This window comes from Takifugu rubripes, chromosome 17 (assembly GCF_901000725.2).
Source record: "Takifugu rubripes chromosome 17, fTakRub1.2, whole genome shotgun sequence".
In the NCBI taxonomy this organism is placed as follows: Eukaryota; Metazoa; Chordata; class Actinopteri; order Tetraodontiformes; family Tetraodontidae; genus Takifugu; species Takifugu rubripes.
This window is the reverse complement of record NC_042301.1, coordinates 5,301,084-5,318,717: the sequence shown is the minus strand read 5'-3', so window position 1 is coordinate 5,318,717 and position 17,634 is coordinate 5,301,084. Positions and strand designations below refer to the sequence as shown.

Here is a 17,634-nt window from a genome sequence, read left to right as displayed (position 1 = left end):
AATCCCTCATAGTTCTGCAAAGATTCGATTCTTTCATATCGGCTGGCCAAGCCTCACAGATCCAGAAAGGTGTGATGAGGCCCTGGAGACTGCCGGGCAAAGGCAGAGCTGTGAACCTTTGCTTGTGAAAGCTCACCTAAAGATACACCTGAGAAGCCGAAGGCAGGAGGAGAATAAACAAAGCTTTCTCCCCTGAGCCATCCAAAGTGTGCAGAAGGGTAATAGAATGAAGGACGGGAAGATAGGAGAGTTCGCACATCAACACCCAACCATCTAAGAGCAGAGCAGAACAACAACCAGTGACCAGCACAGTGGAAGGCATCCTAAAGAAGATCTCAGATGTGTGGAGGTGGACAGCACTCGCCCCCGTCTGCTGGCTAGAGGCATTGCCCTCCACAGGTCTGGCAGCACAAATGAACCAGCCGCAAATGTCAGGCTGTCTGAAAGCCTCTCCGCTAGCTCATTTCAAAGCCTGGCTATGGCTACCGACCGTGAAATCAGGCAACCATCAGCCACCTCCTCTGGATGGAAGCTACTGCTCTGTATGTGAAGCATCTGACCTACAGGAGCTACAGCGATGACGTCCGGATGTCCTCGATTGCCATGGAATCCTCTTTTGGAGGCACAAAAAAGGTTATATTTTATATGTGGATTGTAAAAAGAGGGTTTTGGATAAAGGATATTGGGAAGTTCAGCACAAGCTGGGACAGTTAGGAGACTGTGGAGTCCTTGAGAATGTGTTAGCAGCTAACAGGTCAGCAGAATCAGATCAGCAGTGGAGCTAAAATGTTTGGAGCTGTGGCTGACGCAGCTGACAGTGGCCTCAGAGGGGGAGGCGCAAAATAAGAACATGTTATGAAGGGCCTGCGGCTCCCTTAAACATTTGTATTAATAATTAAGATTATTATGGAAATGATGAGGAGAAGTGGTGGGAAATAAGTGATAGGATAAACAAAACAGCACTTTCCTGAGGAAGAAAAAAACACCTGAATTATTGATCAGGTACACACTGGGAGCATTTACCCTTGTTTACCATTTACCACTGGTAGCATGACACTATATAAAACACACGGTCTCAGCGGAGCCTGACAGTAAGATGCTGTGTTGCTCTGCCATGATGGAGATCATGAGAGCTGAAGTGGGGGCGGGAATGTGGGAGTCAGGGTCTATTTTTGAGCACTGCCATTCAGAAGCGAGCACCATAGCCACCCTCCTCAAATTCTAGCTGTTCCGAACTGCCTCTATCTCTCCCTCTTTTCTCCCCTGGCATCCCATTTTCCTGTGTAATTAGGGCTCTAATTAAGACTGTAACATTGAGAGGCTGGATACCCACTGTTGGCCCTGTCTCTCTCTCTTTCTTTGTGTCTGCATTACCGTAATTTCCAGACTATAAGCCGCTACTTTTTTCCTACACTTTAAACACTGCGGCTTATTCTGCGGTGCGGCTAATTTATGTTTTTTTTCGTGGCGCACTATCACAACTATTGTGAATCAGTCATTTTTACTAACCCTCATCAACATGGAAAATACTAGAAGAAAAGCATATGATGCGACTTTTAAGTTAAACGTGATCACTCTGGCGGTTGAAGAAGGAAATCGAGCTGCCGCGCGTAATCTTTGCATACATTACGGTAATCAATGGCGAGAAGGTGGAGACGCCAGCATGAAGAACTGATCCAAAGCAAAAAAAACGACAAAAGCTTTTAGACGTAAACATAGCAGGTGGCCCAAGCATGAAAACGTTCTGGAAGACTGGGTCAACACACAGAGAGCAGGCGGCCGTGGTGTTTCCACTGTACAAATCGGACGAAAGGCAAAAGCAATGCCACCGCGATGAAAATAGAAGATTTTAGAGGTGGGCCATCGGGGTTTTTTAGATTGTTCATTGTTTGAGTAAAAAAGCATAAACAACGGAATTTGTGTGTAGCTGATACAAACGTATATTTCAAGGTAGCTGCATTACAGACACCTTTAGAAAAAAACCAAAAAGCATTTAACGGTAGAATATATTTGTTTATGTTGCTAAGCGGATTAAATTAAAAAAGTAAAAAAATCCTGACGTGATAAAATTTGGATTTAAGGTCTCTGTATAAACATACAAGTGAAAAGAGTGGCTGTTGTTTCTTACCTGTCTGTTTGTCACTCGTCAGTGACTCGTCTCTTACGGTAATAAAAACATATACCAGTACTGAATGTTTTCAATCAAATTTTTCATATTACTACGTGGAATACCTGCGTTTTATAATCCGGTGCGGCTTGTATAAGTACAAAATTGATTTTCTTTCTAAAATTAGACTATGCGGCTTCTAATCAGGTGTGCTCTATAGTCTGGAAATTACGGTAATTCTTAAAGCACAGTGCAGCACTGAGACCCAGAACTTGCAGTTTTCACCACACCCCTCACGTATATTTGATACCGAGCCGGAGATTCAGCAGCACATGAAGCTCACATGTGACAAAATCTGCACCAAATCAGATAAAAGGAACGCTGCAGGGACATTTACATACCTTTTTTCTTTTTTGAGTTGCGCAAAGTTGACCAAGTCCCAAAACATTTTCCAATATAGGAATGCCAAATTTGCCAATCCCAATCATTGGGAAGATTGCAAAAAACTTTTGAAAAAAAAAATGAATGAATGAATTTTCCTTCCTGAAATATGGGAAGCCACTTTATGAATCCCATAAAACTGACTAGTGGAGGGGGGTGGAGTCTATCCCAGCTATATTCAGTACATAATGAATAGAAATGTGTCGTTTTAGATATTTCCCCACATATCCCAGAGTTTTGCTCAACACAAGCCAGGAAGTATAGTGAGGAACCAATGTTTTTATTGCCTGTGACGGACTTTACTGAAACAAAGATGAAGCTGAGCGTAATTGATTTTACACGCTGTTACAGATGTTGCGCAACTCTAGCACAAATCCCCAGGAAAAATAGCATGTAACTCAGCTTAAACCAGCCCACCCAGGAGGCTCCTGGTTGTGTGAGCCCCAGCTGAGCCAGTACTGTGACCAGAGGACGTTGGAAACTCAATTTACAGTCTACACATTAGTCCGACACTTCTGTTGTAGAAGCTTCAAGAATAAGGCGATTTTCATTTACATGTTGATTAAAACTAAGCTGTTGTCGGGCTGGAAGGTGTAATTAACTCAATCAACCCAAACAGTGAACTCAAGCTTGGTCTCATTACAGGAAGAAGCTGGCGTGCTCCATTTCTGAACTGTGACAGATTAGTCGGGTTCCCTTTCACCCATCGGTTCTTCAAACAATCCAAAAATCTGACTGAGGCACTTGGAACAGGAACTGGGACCAGGGAGCTGCACAGTCCCAAACCCCCGACTTTTTAAAGACGGGCTGACAATGGCACGTACAGCCCGTAGACACCAGGTGGTTGTCCAACCCTTTTATCAACCCCTCCAATCACCCACATGGCCCAGCAGCCAGTGGAAGCTAACCAGGTGACCAGCGACGGCCCACTTACGGAATGCTAGCGCAACATAGTGAACAAACATGCGTGTGTGTGTGTGTGTGTGTGAGTGAAAACTGGTTGATGGGTTCACACTGACTGAGCGTGAACGTGTGGGAGGAGCGATGAGTGTCCCGCTAAAACACCTTCTAGCTTCTCTGAGCTCATAGCAACAGAAGCTGCTGATGCGGACGACCTCCCACTCTGAGGTGTTTCCCTCTGCTGCCCAGCATCGTCTCGTTTATTTACAATAAATAATTGCTATAATGAATCCTACCATCAAATAATTCCACTCTACATGCCTTCACCTTAAACCCTGGCATATTATTTAGCTCAGGGGTGTCCAGACCCAGTCCTGGAGGGCTGGATCCAGCCGGGTTTTCCATCCTCCCAGGCAGATAACGGCTTTCAGCAAAACAAATGGGAGCCCAGGTGAAGTCTTCTCCCTGGTAGGTGAGAAAACCCGGCTGGATTTTGGTTCACAATGACACAGTTCTGGTTTTAATATAGTTGCCTTAGCTCATTTATATTGTGGTAGAAAAAAAAAATACAAGCATCTGATCGTTTTCCTTATGAAGAGAAACAAACAATGATATATAGTACTACAGTGTCTATATGCTATTGTGCGTTCTTGTACTTGCTATGTTCCAAGCACCAATTCTGCAGTCTACTAGCAAAGTGAGGACATTTTGGGGAATTGAGGGCATTTGGCTGCTTTTCACAACTTCAAAGGACTGTTTGAGGTTTTGAGGTTAGGAATGGGTTTAGGTCAGGGTCAGGGTTAGTTGGGATGGTTAGGGTTGGGATATGGAGCTGGCTAATGCATCACACCTATCAAAGTCCTCACAAAGGCAGAACTACATGGATGTGGGTGTTTGCGTGTGCAGCCCTTTCAAAATTTTAATGAACGCTGCACTCAACACGAAAACACTGAGTGCAACTTGGGAATAGGGAAATAGGGCGGTGTTCCATTTGTTGTGGGGCAATAACGGGGCTGCTGTCTGTGGAACCTGTGGGATCACACATTAAGGATTGTTTTTAAATGCGCCTCTGCATTTCAGCATAATTAGAGAGAAGCCAATATGCACGCAAATTCGCACAGTGTTTACAGCACCATAAACTCATTCTCCCGCTCGCACACACACACACACACCAACACACTCTGTGATGGCTTCAGCTGTAATGAACTCTGCTTTACATTTTCTCTCAACTGGATAAATTACCATAACCCACAAACCATATTATTTTCTCATATTTTTCACAGAGTAAACATGTAACAGAAAGAGCAGACACCACAACAGTATAAAAGTTTACAACAGCTAATTATCCAACTCCAAGAAGAGCTCATCTGAACGCCCTGAAGATATTCAAGAGGAAAACAGTGTGTAAAATGATGCATTTAACAGCTCTCTGCGGTCGTTTTACTGCTGGAGCTGCCCATGACAGACAACTCTTCCAGACGCGGACCCAAAGAGACGCAGCGCTCCAGCCCGTAAACCTCTGTAAGAACGGTGGGTGGGCTCAAACAAGAGTTTGAGAGCGAGTGTGTAAGAGGCCTCATTAGGTTACAGCAGGAGGAACAGCGAGATGTGATGCAATTTTATTCATTAACGCTTTGATGGATGTTCAGCTGCCTGCGATTAGAAGGGGTAAAAACAGCAGCTGCTCACGGAGTGAAAGTTTGCCCAGGGATGGTCATAACTCCGTCGACACTGGGGAGGAAGAATTCAAGGCAGTAAGCGCCCGATTCATGGAGAAGATGAGGCAAACCTGCACCACCGGCAGGTGGGAAAAGAGTGAAAAATTATTCATTCAAAAGCAAGATATCTATATCCTGACAAAAGTAGTTAGCTTAGCAGCTTTAGTGCTAAAACCCCAGAATATTGGTTAATATTTAGCATGCTAATATATTAGCACAGGGTAGCACATCAAATGGCTAAATCATCAGCATAAAGGTATATTTTTTATGACAGTAGTAGTGTTGTGATAGTAGTTTAGGACACAAATAGAATCAAATAGTTCTTTAGACCATTTTTTACAGGATTCATTGCCAGAATTGTGTTCATGTCTGTAAATGGTTAATCCTTTTTCTACTTTTGGCCTGGCTTTAACTAATACTACCGTATTTCTAGCATATTAATATGGAGACAGTCTTGGCCAGAGTATTATTTCTGAGACGATTCTTATATAACCAATCTACTAATTCCTTGGGTCAGAATTATATAGGAAAATGTGTTCATCCGTCTCTTTAGGTTAATAACTTCAGAATCTGGGCTAATTTCCTTCCCTTGTTTTTCACCTTTGGATTTTTGGAGTTGCTATTTCTTTTGTGATTTAACTTTTGAATGTTTGGGGTTCGGTCAAGAAGGAGGATGGCAAAAACTGCAAAATAATAACTTTTAACAATTGATCTCAGGACAAAAAAGTAAAAATTAGGCAAGAATTACTAAATGAAACTGCAGCCTGATTGTGTTAGTTTGATGCTGAGAATCCCCAGAAGGCAGGCGGGTCGTTGGTGCGGGCAGATGGAGCGTTCGGATGAGGAGCAGCAGATGTGATGAAGAAGCTCCTTGGCATGCATTAGCGCTCACCCAGGTGCACAAAGAAGGAAGAAGATGGAAACAACAACTGCTTTCTTTTCTTGCCACAATGCATGCATGAATAGAGCAGCCTGCTCAAAAGTCATTACATTCTTCTATTCATGAGCGACACAAAGTAAAGTCATAGGATTACAAGTTATATATTATATATGTATATTCATTCACGTACCAGGACCGCGCCGTTCACGCTGTGCTAAGCTAACACCAATCTCCTAAAAATAAAAGTCAGTATTCGTTGGGCTACATTATGGGCTGTATCGGTGAGAGTAGAAGGGATGAAATGATATAGAAGCCAGGATGATGTTCAATAGTGTGATGACTATTTTAAACAGTAAACACAGTTACTAAACAAAAGAAAAGAAAAGAAAAAATCAAAGCTAAATGAAGGTTGATCCCGAGCCTGGATGTCATGTTTGTGAACTATTGTTGCTTCAGTTGTTTTCTGTGAGAATAAAAGCTAATCCACTCTTGGCACACCTCCTTTCTAAAACTTTTAGAAAAAGTTGTGATTAAAAAGATACTCAATTAGGAACGAAAAACAACAAAACACAGTCCTGAGAGGAAAAACACAGCGACAATATGGGATTTCAGTATGTGCCAGCTGGGAAGGAGGCTTTTCCATTTTCCACCGTGTGAAGTTTGTTTTTGGCTGTCTGAAGGCAAACGGCAACTGTCAAACCAGAATAGACGTTTTTTTTGGGGTTTTTTTGGAAATGCTTTGATGACAGCATCAAAGCAGACCTGGATGCTGCATACTGACCATTTTTGTTAAGATATTCTCAGCTACCTAAAGCTGCTGAGCTCACAGTCAAAAGGAGGCCGAGCGTTGAGAGGGAAGCGCCGCAGCTTCCCAGATAATAACACTTATTAGAGGCAGGTCTTGCTTTTCTGCTGCGACTTCTGGAGACCCGGAGAAAAGCCGTCTGCATCACTTAACAAACAGTCTGACGTTTTCTGGCTCAAGAGCGTCCGAGTCTTCAAGTCCAGTTTGACCAAAGTGTGTGTTTGATGAAGTTCTGTAGTGTGTCTTTTATGAGAATTTTCCCTCAGGCGGAATGTGACATCGTCTCAGATAGGCCTTTCAAACAACGTGCACGGCATTCAGGATGGCTTATTTATGTAAGCCATAAATAAAATCGGCTATAAAACCTTAATCTAAGGTTGGTTTTCCATCTCCTCGCCAGCCGCCAAGAGCAATAATTGCAGTGGGTTTAAAACATGAATTACTTTGACAAATACTTTTTCCAAAAAAGCTAAAATGAGAATCCAGCTCCGGAGAGAAGAAGGAGCGGGAGCAAATCCTGGCAAAACCACCGCTGCAGTTCGAAGCTAACTTTCGAAATGTCGAAAAGGGATTTTGGAGAAATAAGGCGGAAAAGTGCTCGGCGTGAAGCCCGCCGCCACCTGAACGCCATAACAGCCGACCCGCTGCCGATTTCTCCGTCCACAACCATCGGAACGCTTTCAGCAGTGACGCCTGATGAGACTCCGGCAACTTCCCAGCTGATCCTTCCTCTGCCGTTCAAGCAGCCTATTAAAGGCCTGCTGGGTAATATGACCCACGTGCTGCGGCCATTTCAGCCACTCTATTATCCCAACAAGCAGCTGTTATTTGCTCATGCTCAGCTTGACTCCTAAACCACCTCACCCTTCCTACCCTCCCAGTACACAATGGCGTGGGCTCTAATCTAAAAACGCCAAAATTACAAACAGCCGCGGGCCGATTTGTGGAGCGGCAAAAGGATGTGTGACAGTGACTTCTGCTCCCATGTTGACAGACCTATAAAATGCCATCTCCTGCCGATTTGGGGTACCTAATTGGTATCAAATAGGCTACTGCTAGCGGTGCAGCTGCTGACTGTAGCGTTTGTCTTCAGGAATACTAAATATAAAAGCTACCGTGCACGCTACAGGCTGCATCAATACACCTGCCACAACCACGATTGAGCTAGGATTTTCCCGCTGCTGCAAAGTGACAGCGAACCAGAGAAGGCAGAGAAGGTGGTTCAGTGGGACCTCTACTTACGAACGTCTCTACATGCAAAATTTTCAGGTTACGAAACGTCTTAACGGGAAAATATTTCCTCTTGTTACCAAAGAAATTTCAGGATACGAAAGGCAAAAATACGCTACCGCCGCTACTCGCAAACATGCTTGTAGCTGCTCTGCCATTGGCTATCGCCTAGCATCTTCCTGTAATCCCATTGGCTAGGAGGGACGTCAATCTGTACAAGTTTGTGTGTTTCCCAGCGTTGTCTTCGTCGTCTTCGGGATTTATTGTGGGTGTTTGTATGTTTGTCCATTAGATGGCGGTGTTACCACAAGTCTTCACGTTCGTTGCTAGTAATGACGGCTAATGTAAGATTAGCCTGTAATAAAGTTAATTTTGTTCCTGGAGAAGCCTTGCACTGAATTCCTACATTTATCGTGCGGAAATCTAATTGTAACATGTATTTGTTACATGTTTTGATGCATTTTTATGATTTATTAAAAAAATTATGTTCGAATTTTTGGGGGTTTGGAACGGATTAGGGCATTTACATGGAAAACGCATCTCTACTTACGTAACGTACGAAACAACTTCCGGAACCAAGTAGAGGTCCCACTGTATTTCTATGGTCGCAGTGTTCCAAAGATTGTCTAGACAAAAGACGAGGAGCTTCATGGAAGAAGAGTTGCAACAATGCTACAAGATGAGACTCCACCTGGTTACATCATCAGGTGGTCGCTCAGGTGCTTGTTGGAAATGAGACCAGAGTCAATGCAGCCGTAACAGCGAGGTGGGGAGCCGAGAGAGGCAATCAGCGTTGTAGAAAATGGGCGGGCTCGCCAGCGGGAAGACGGAGTCGAGCAGTCGAACAAGCGAGACATTCGCTTCACTTGCATTTGCTGGGAACGTTCCTTTAGCATTCCTTTAAAAGATTCCAAATGAACACCAAATGAAGCCCATTTACTGTTTACCTTGTAGGACAACAGCCCGGTACAGAAGGTCCATGTGTGAAGAGCTGTTCCAAAGAGCTAAGATGTATCTGCTGCCCCCCCTCCCCTCCCCACCCACACACACACACACACACACACACACACACACACACACACACACACACATAAAACATTCCCCGTGTCTAGATGACACTGGATTTTGCCTGAGGTCACCTCAGGAACAAACATACCACTAATGTGTTCTGACAAGTCAGTGACGTGAACATGCAAACGGAGCGCTGTAATGTAACGGTTAAAAACAGTGGCGTCCATACCTCAGCACTTTCACTTCAGTCCTACAATCAGGCTGACAATTTTTCTCGGCAGTCTGTTTTCTCACACTGCTTGAGCGGTTTGTGGTGCCGGGAGACTCGGAGACATTCAAGGATCAGTGTGACTGAATTTAATAAAGGAAAAATCAAAAAAGAAAAGTTTCTGATGGCGTTGATTCAGGGTCATTAACACTAAGTGTTCATAAAACAGCCGGAATTACTGCGTTTTTAAGAAAAGACATTTTTTAAGAAAAAGAATCGCACATTTGTGCATAAAGGTCTCCCAGCTATTAAATCAGGCATGTCAAAATCAGTCCTCAAGGGCCACGATTCTGCCGGGTTTTCTATCCCACTGAATGCATTTTCAGCCTGGTAGGACAGAAAACCCGGCAGGATCGTGGCCCTCGAGGACTGAGTTTGACACATGTGAACACACACGCTCACATACACTGAAGGAGGAGCCGATTGTGACTGAGTAAAAGCCACCATGGTGTTGGATGTGGTAACTGAAGGACGGCGGAGGTTGGAGCTGGCTACCCAACTGCACTGTTGCCCCTGTGGGTAAGACAAGGGGGTCAGAAGGTTGGCAGCCTTTTACCAACCACACTGCATCATCTAAAGATGGTTCTCTCTAGTCTGCACGTTCTGCCTGCTTGTAGCTGATGGTAAATACTCTGTATACTAAATATACCCCCCACCACTCAGCCAAATACACACAAATCATAGGGTTGATAGCTGGTCAGCAGTGACGCCAATCAATTGAAATGTTTGAGGTGCACGTGCAGGAATGTGTGATATATTGAAACGGCTTGGATTGCTATGGCAACGACGGTGTGCGTTTGGGGTTTTCAGCTGTCAGGGTAGTCAGTGTGACAAATCCACTTTATTAGGCACCACACTCTGTCCTCCCCGTGCGCTCCACAGCAGATTATTGGAGTCGGAGCTTCAAACTAGTCAAGCAGCATGCCACCCCACCCCCCATGCCGCTCACCTCAGGGCAAGCATCTGCCAGCACATTTGTGATGAAGATTCAGAGATCGGCAATGAGTAAAACGATGCTAAGAACTAAAAATAGGCAAAAAAATTGAGGTGGGGGGGGAGGGGGTGTCACACTTTGTTGTAGAGACCAAATCCAGTAAAAATAACAAGCATCCAAACAAGCCCTGAGAAAATAAAAAGTAGGAAGCGACGAGGAAAGACCCTGAAGAGATGAAGACCACTCACAAGTGATGGTATATGTCCGTTTTGTAGGCTCACAAAAGGCATCACAGGAAATAGAACAACTGACACGGAACCAAGGCCGGATCAGCCAATGGGCATATGGGCACAGGCCCGGGGGCCCCCACCCACATGGGGCCACGTCTGCCAGCTAGACGTAAAGAGAAAACATTTTCCCCTGACTCAACTCCCCGTAATTCCTCTCCATTTTTGAATAACACCATGGAAGAGCAATAATTTACCCAAAGAGAATCAATGTCTATAAATGGCACCGATTGATCTGATCAATGAAATTTCTAAAAGAGTGGGGGGGGAAAGCAGTTGGGGTCAGTGACAGCGTAAAAGACAGGAGGAGGAGAGGGAGTCGGCTTTTTTTGTGGCATCCATACACAAAATAATGAACAGGAACAAGGACGATGACAATTGTTGCACACCACAAGCTGAAGCTAGCTGCAGTCACAACACAGGCAACACACAACACTGCCGGGCTGGACCGGAGCCAGAGGAAGATGCTGTATGCAGCGAGTGGATGTAGCAGGTGTTGGACCCATTGAGAAAATGCTGCCTTTCATAACAGAAGGAGCAAATCCAGTCGAATTTTTATAACGCGCCCTCCCTCGCTAATGATCTGCCGATGAAACTATCCCGTTCAGAGTGACCAGGATATGAAGCCCTTGCCGTGTCAACCCACGCTCGACCCCACTCATCCAGGTCTGTGCCAAACAAGTTCAAATCTGCAACATGCACAACCGTCTCATCAGAACGTTAAACTCAAGGAATAATGGAGCTTTCCAGCTTCAATAAAGGAAGTGAGGCAAGAAAACCAGGTTAACAATGAGAACCTCGACGTGTGTCCACAAAAGGTACGGAGACACGGAGGTAGAACCCTGCATGGCTAAGAATGTAACCTGTACGGTGGTCTTGTGTTTGTCTTCATCTTTGAATGTCCACAGTTGGGGGACTTCCGCATAGTAAGAGCAGGACTGAAACCTGAGACGGTACCTGCTATAAAATCTCCTCTTCAGTTGGGTCAGGACTTTTGTTTACATGACACCATTTTGTCTATGCTTCCTTTCAGGCATGAAAAAGAACACCAGGGTGTCGCCGGCGTATTCTCAGATACACCAGCCTAATGTGGATAATGCTAACTTTCTATTATTATTCTTATTATTGAAATAGACCTGCATCACTGTACTTCCAATAATAGCTTCGCAATATCCTGCCACATAAGAAATTCAAACACTAGAAGGATTATTGAGAATGTTTAGAAAAGTTCCAAAAAAATGATTGTTAATTGGTTCAGAGCAAAGTGATGAATTACCCGAACGACATGTGCTGAACTCCAACTTTTTGTCTTTTTGTCCTTTTTTATTTTTATTTTTTTACAAAATTCTGAATGCGCACTGCCCATGTGCACGAGGCAGAAACGGTGTTAATTCATTTCCCCTTAGACTTGTTAATTAACGAACGCCACAACTGGACAGGAGAACTTCTGGAGTGTCCCTTAATCAAGTCAATCATCCTCTGAATAATCAGCAGATTGCTGCCGCGGTAACAGCTGTCACATCTGAATATTCTTCTCCAGGGCTTTTTCAGTGTTTCGTCACCCAGATGTAAGCTCTGATATAAAGCCAATAATTTAATAAGCAACTACATTAAAGCCATTAAACTGTTGGACGCTGCTCAAAAGGGGAAAAGCATCATCGCTATGACGATCGTCACTGGATCCGACATCTGAGTTTAAAGAAAGAATAAGATTCATTAATTTGACACTATTTTTTAAGCATTCTCCTTATTTTTCCTACTGACCAGTATCAGGGAAAAAAACCTCTGGCCCAAAAAAAAAAAAGAATTCCCACCTCTGCTCAATTAACAAAGCAGTTTCTCTTTAACACCAGTTTTGAAAAATTCTTTCCACTGCGTCTGAAACGGGTGACAGTAGATCCAAAAAAGCCACGACGCCAGTGGCTTCTGCACAGGTTAAGAACATAAAAAACCCCAGATATTTTTATTAAAGCCTGCATTGCGGCATTTCCCAACCAATGCCGGGCCGAATCTATGACAGAGCTGGGACTTCTTCCAAAGCAGAGGGCATATCTTTCAGAAAGAACCTAAGGACTGGCTTTAAAGCAAAAACCAGATATTTCTTAGTGACAGAATCTCAATAAAATCACGCAGTAGTAACATTCAGAGCAGCATTGTCATTCTAAGAAATACTTTCGTGTGTTCGTTGGCTCCCAGTTAAGCTTTTCAAACGCAGAGCCCCAGAAGAGCCAAGAGCCTTGACTGCGGCCTATAAATTTGAGAATTCTTGACAATAAACTGAGTGATTTATGCGAGATCAGCGAGTTCAAGTCGCCAGTTTGTGCCCCCCACCCACCGCACGAGCCTGGAGTTTAGCAGCGGTTCAGAAACCTGAAGCTGGGGAACACTGCATGCTTTTGCCCCACACTTTCCCGTCCCTGAACATACTTGCGAGGATAAGACCTCGTTAATCCAGAGGTGGGATGAATGGCAGCACTGTTTGTGGGTGTCTGTTGGCAGGAAGGAGGGCACGCCGGGACCCCGGGCGCAACTCCGCTCGGCACAAAGACTGGCTCAGTGCTGCTGCTGTCACACACGGGCAGCGGATAAAAATATCCACGCTCGCACTCGCCGTACGGGAGAAAGTGCAACGGCAGCTTTGCAGGGTATCACCCGCAAGTTTTTACCGCCTTGCTGGTGATACCGTCGTCTGTGGATCTACATTTGACTCATTACCAGCCTCCGCTGTGGACATTACATATTTTACAGTTTGAAAAGTTAAATAAAGTCGTCAGTAGGCTCCTGCGAAGAGGCTGGATAATTAGACATGTCAAATAAATCCCTCTGTCATATAATATGACATAATAACCCTGTATGTCAGGGAAACAGGAAACAGTTTGTGTATCTTCTCATTATTGGTTTCTACATAGAAAAAGTGTTTTTATTCCAAATAAATCACCTCCGGTACAATTAAACCCTTTGTTCCCCTGGAACACATGGTTTTATATCATGCCACACTTTGTTACAGCAGACTACAGACAAAAAAGCATATAAGTATGATTAAATGGTGTGGTAAGTATGCATTCTGGGACAAAATTTCCCAGAATGTAATAGAGGCTGTAAAAGCTTTTATGATCATTTTGAGAAAGAAAAATGAGTAAAGAAGAACACAAAACAGTTAATACAACAGACCTCTGAAGCCTTATCTTCCCATAGAAGTGAAATGTATTAATAAAATGACTAAAAAGCAGCATTCATTGATTTGTTTGGCCACACAGGAGCCAAAGATGGACGCTAAATAGAATGTCCAACACAACCAGGCTCTCTTTGTCCGAGTGGGCGAGAGAAACCCAAAACCCAGAGAGATGAGAGGTATCAGGTTTGTGGTTATCAGTCTGCTTTGTTCACTCAGGATTTCAGCTTCAGGCTCTGTGCACAAGGGGCGGGGGGGTTGGGGGGGGGGGCATTTGGTGACTCTTGCATGAAAAAATAAAATAAAATCACTGCTCTGCTTTGGTGTTGTGCGATTAAACGTAGCAAAACACAAACGCACACCACTGCAGTCAGTGCACGATAATCTGTTGAGACAGACAAAAATAGGTGGAAAGCACATTTTTTGGCTCATTTGTGAAGCTGGTACATGTTTGACTGCAAACATAAAGCACTGGGGGGGGATCTTCTTAGCTTAAATATATCATTTCTACCAACGAGGCATCCAAAACCTGGAACGCAGCTACCCACTTCACCTCGGTTGCATTTGTTGGGAACTAAACCACTTCTACTCTGACAGTGAGCAGTTCCTAACTACAATTTCAGATATGGACAAAAAAAAGGCGTTGGTCACCTGTCAATCAACACCTCCCTCCCTCTGTAGCGATTGATTGACATGTCTTTGGAAACACTGTCACACCCAATCATCACCACTTGAACCGAAGATCCTGGGGTTCTTTTGCGTTAACTGAAGACATTCTAAGTATTTTGAACTTTTCAATGTGGATCAGGTGGTAAACAAAAAATCACAAAGAACCCCAAGATGGGTATTTGGCTCCATTTCACAAATCAAACCTCAGTGCCACAAGAATAAATAAATCCTTGACCAGGTTTTCCTGAGAGCATTCACGCATCCAAGCCCGAGAATCTTGTTCTCTTAATGCATAGATCCTTAAAAATCAAGGAAAATCCCCTAAAAAAGTCTCTTTTAATTCATGCTTACGGCATGTAACTAAAAAGACACTGGGCAAGGTCCATCCCCAATGGCACCAGAGACCATCTCCTCAAATACAGCTGCAGCAAATAACTGAACTCGGGAGATCAGAGACAAACTTCATGATTGTGTCCCTTTTCCATGCTCAGGAACTGTCAAGACGACAGGCTAGTTTGGCCAGATGTGAACAATTCCATACTGTGATAGTCCTGCAGCCAAACTGCTGCAAGAGTTCAATAGTATGGTAAAAGCAGAGCAAAGCCGAGGTGGTTTCACAGACTACAGACTGCAGAGCGCTGCGGCTGATGGATCTCACACATAATCAGCAAACCAACAGCAGCTACTGCATCTACAGGCGCTCTGCGGCTCATCTGCGCTCTGGGTTTCCTTCCTCTCTGTAACACCCATCATGTCACAACAACAGTCACACGGGGCAAATAAAAGCAGCCGCATTGGAAGCATAGAAAGTCTGAGAGCAGACAGACGGATTAAAGATGTTTCTGGTTCTTGACCTTCTGCAGCAAGCGCAGCACAATTCTGTTTTTAACAGGGCAGATGTGGGACTATATGGGCCAGAGCCCTTGAATGCACACGTCAGTGAAAAAGAACTCTCTCTGACATGTGTGTTCACTCAATAAGCAGTTTTACGAACAAATTAAACACATTTTTTTCATTTTAATTTTCAAACAAAAAAAAAAAGGCACTTGAAATCATTTTTAAGTTGGGCACCATAAGTTCCTCCTGGATGGACCGATGGTCAGCCATCGTGCAAGAAGCTCAGTAATTATGAAATCATGCAGCCTCCGGTGGTGCAATAATTCCGAGCACTTGTCTCAACAATGGTTAAACAATCAACAGGTGTGCTGCTCTAAATTCTCCCGCGTGTTCACGCAAACTTACACGAACGCGTGGTAGACGAACGCCCAGGCTCTCGGTCTCTCCAGCACGTTGTACAGGTAGTTTTGGAGCCGCCGGTAACGCACGTTTCTCCGGCCGCTCTGCGCGCTGTAGATGAGCGGTTTGCCCAGCAGGCTGAGCCGGGCTCCCTGCTTCACCCGGAGACTCTCGGAGCCGACAGCACCTGCTGCGGCAGAGGCTGACAGCAACCCGTCTCCTGCGTTGTTCAACATCCTCTGCCCGGACTCCACATCCTTTAAGCCGTAGCTGCCTTCGCTCCGGTGGCCCTGCGACGTTCTCATCCAGAGCCCGGTGCCGCCTTCGTCTCCGTTGTGGTTCCGGGGCATGGCATCACCAAAGCGGACACTTAGTGCGCGGAGTTTTTATGTCAAGCATACGTGTTTGGCCCCGGGAGCGGCGCCGAGCACCAACAACACATTAACGCACGTGCGAGAAGGCAGCGCGGAGACTGATGGGAGCGGAACCGTTGCCAAAACCAGAACGCGGAGCTTCTTGTCGCGCATTGACGTCACTATTCCCTCGAACATCAGCCTGTCGAAGTACCGCCGCGCGCAAAGCTCTCCATCAACGCCGCGACCATGTGTGCGCCGCGTTGGCTGAGAGGCGGATACAACGTGTGTCCGGTGACGCGAGAGCGCAACCGCTTCTGGCAGAGCGCAGGCTGTGTTCGCAGTGCGTTGCCGCCTGTTGCTTCAGGCTGCGCGTCCACGGGAGTTTACATTTGCAACACTCAAGATTGTATCGCAGTTCCACGTCATTTGTATGAATTACGGCCAGCGACTGCTCCTCAGGTGGCAGGAGCGACGCAAATGAGCACCCGTCCCCCTGGATGTAGATTCTATTTCCCGGAAAATCCCAAATGACGGCACGTTTTAAAAAGAAAGAAATGAAAAGGGAGGGAAAAGTCTATCTTTTCAAATGAAATTGGATTCAAATGAATTTTCCACGTGTTCACTTGGAAAAGTAACCACAAAGGAGGTTCGTTGTACATCTGCTGAACATATTACAACGACTCCAATACTTTAATTCCAGTCTTTCTAACAGAATTACGTATGGGATGGCTTTTAATATTTAATTACAATGGGAATTTGACTACATTTACATTTGAGTGTGATGGCGTACTTCTTACATCTCCTAATTTGCAGCCAACGACGTGGCACCGGAGCCACTCTTGTCTACTTTATTTATGGTTTTTTATTTATTTATTTATATTTTAGTGGTTCTGTATTGAATAGAAATATCATCATAACCAACACAAGGAACTGTTTTATGAAATAATCGTATTCAGCCAACGTTGGAGTGCAATGCGTCCTTCTAACCCCACGTTTTTCTTTCACGCCACCTCCTTAATGTGCTTAAAACGGTAACAGTGAGTGGAAATGCGTAATAATTAGTGATTAATAATGCTCACTGCCACGCTGTATACCAAAAGAATGGCGCCAGCATCACGGAAGTATCATATTCTTCTATTTAAGGCAGACTTTTTTTAAAAATGTGTGCCAGCAAAACGACGCCATCTACCGGTGACTAGCACCTGTCAGTTTTTGGAACAGCCCCAGATGAGATCAGATTTAAACCAAATCACGTTTGTTCGTGAAAGAAAATAAGTCAAAATAGTTAGAATGTAGATTTTCCAAACATTAAAATCACAACGTTTGTTCTATACTTGCAGTCACTTACATGCTGATTTTATGATTTTACACCTTTTCTTTGAATTTTTTGAAAGATTTGAATATTTTTCTTAAATTCTATATTTCAGACCAGAGCACTAAGATGCAAACTACTTTTTTTTTAGTGTCAACAACATTTAAATTTGACCCTCTAGAAAAATCTCCAGATGGATTTAGGTCATTTGAAGCTTTTATATCATTGTAATGATTAGTTACAAAGTTAGAGACTATTTGGTCACATGTGTGCGCTAAATTCTTCAGCATCTTAAAATCCAGAACATC

General features: G+C 44.3%; 1 protein-coding gene across 3 annotated transcripts in view; it reads right to left on the bottom strand.

Annotated features, from left to right (window-relative positions):
• LOC101062564 (potassium voltage-gated channel subfamily KQT member 5-like) overlaps positions 1-16,327 on the bottom strand; it is a 59,361-nt gene extending 43,034 nt beyond the window's left edge. For all 3 annotated transcript variants that reach the window (XM_011612562.2, XM_011612565.2, XM_011612563.2), the window contains exon 1: positions 15,665-16,327. In XM_011612562.2, the coding sequence (XP_011610864.2) occupies positions 15,665-16,008 (344 nt within the window). In that variant the 5' untranslated portion in view covers positions 16,009-16,327. The remainder of the gene's footprint in view (positions 1-15,664) is intronic.
• Positions 16,328-17,634: the final 1,307 nt, after the last annotated feature.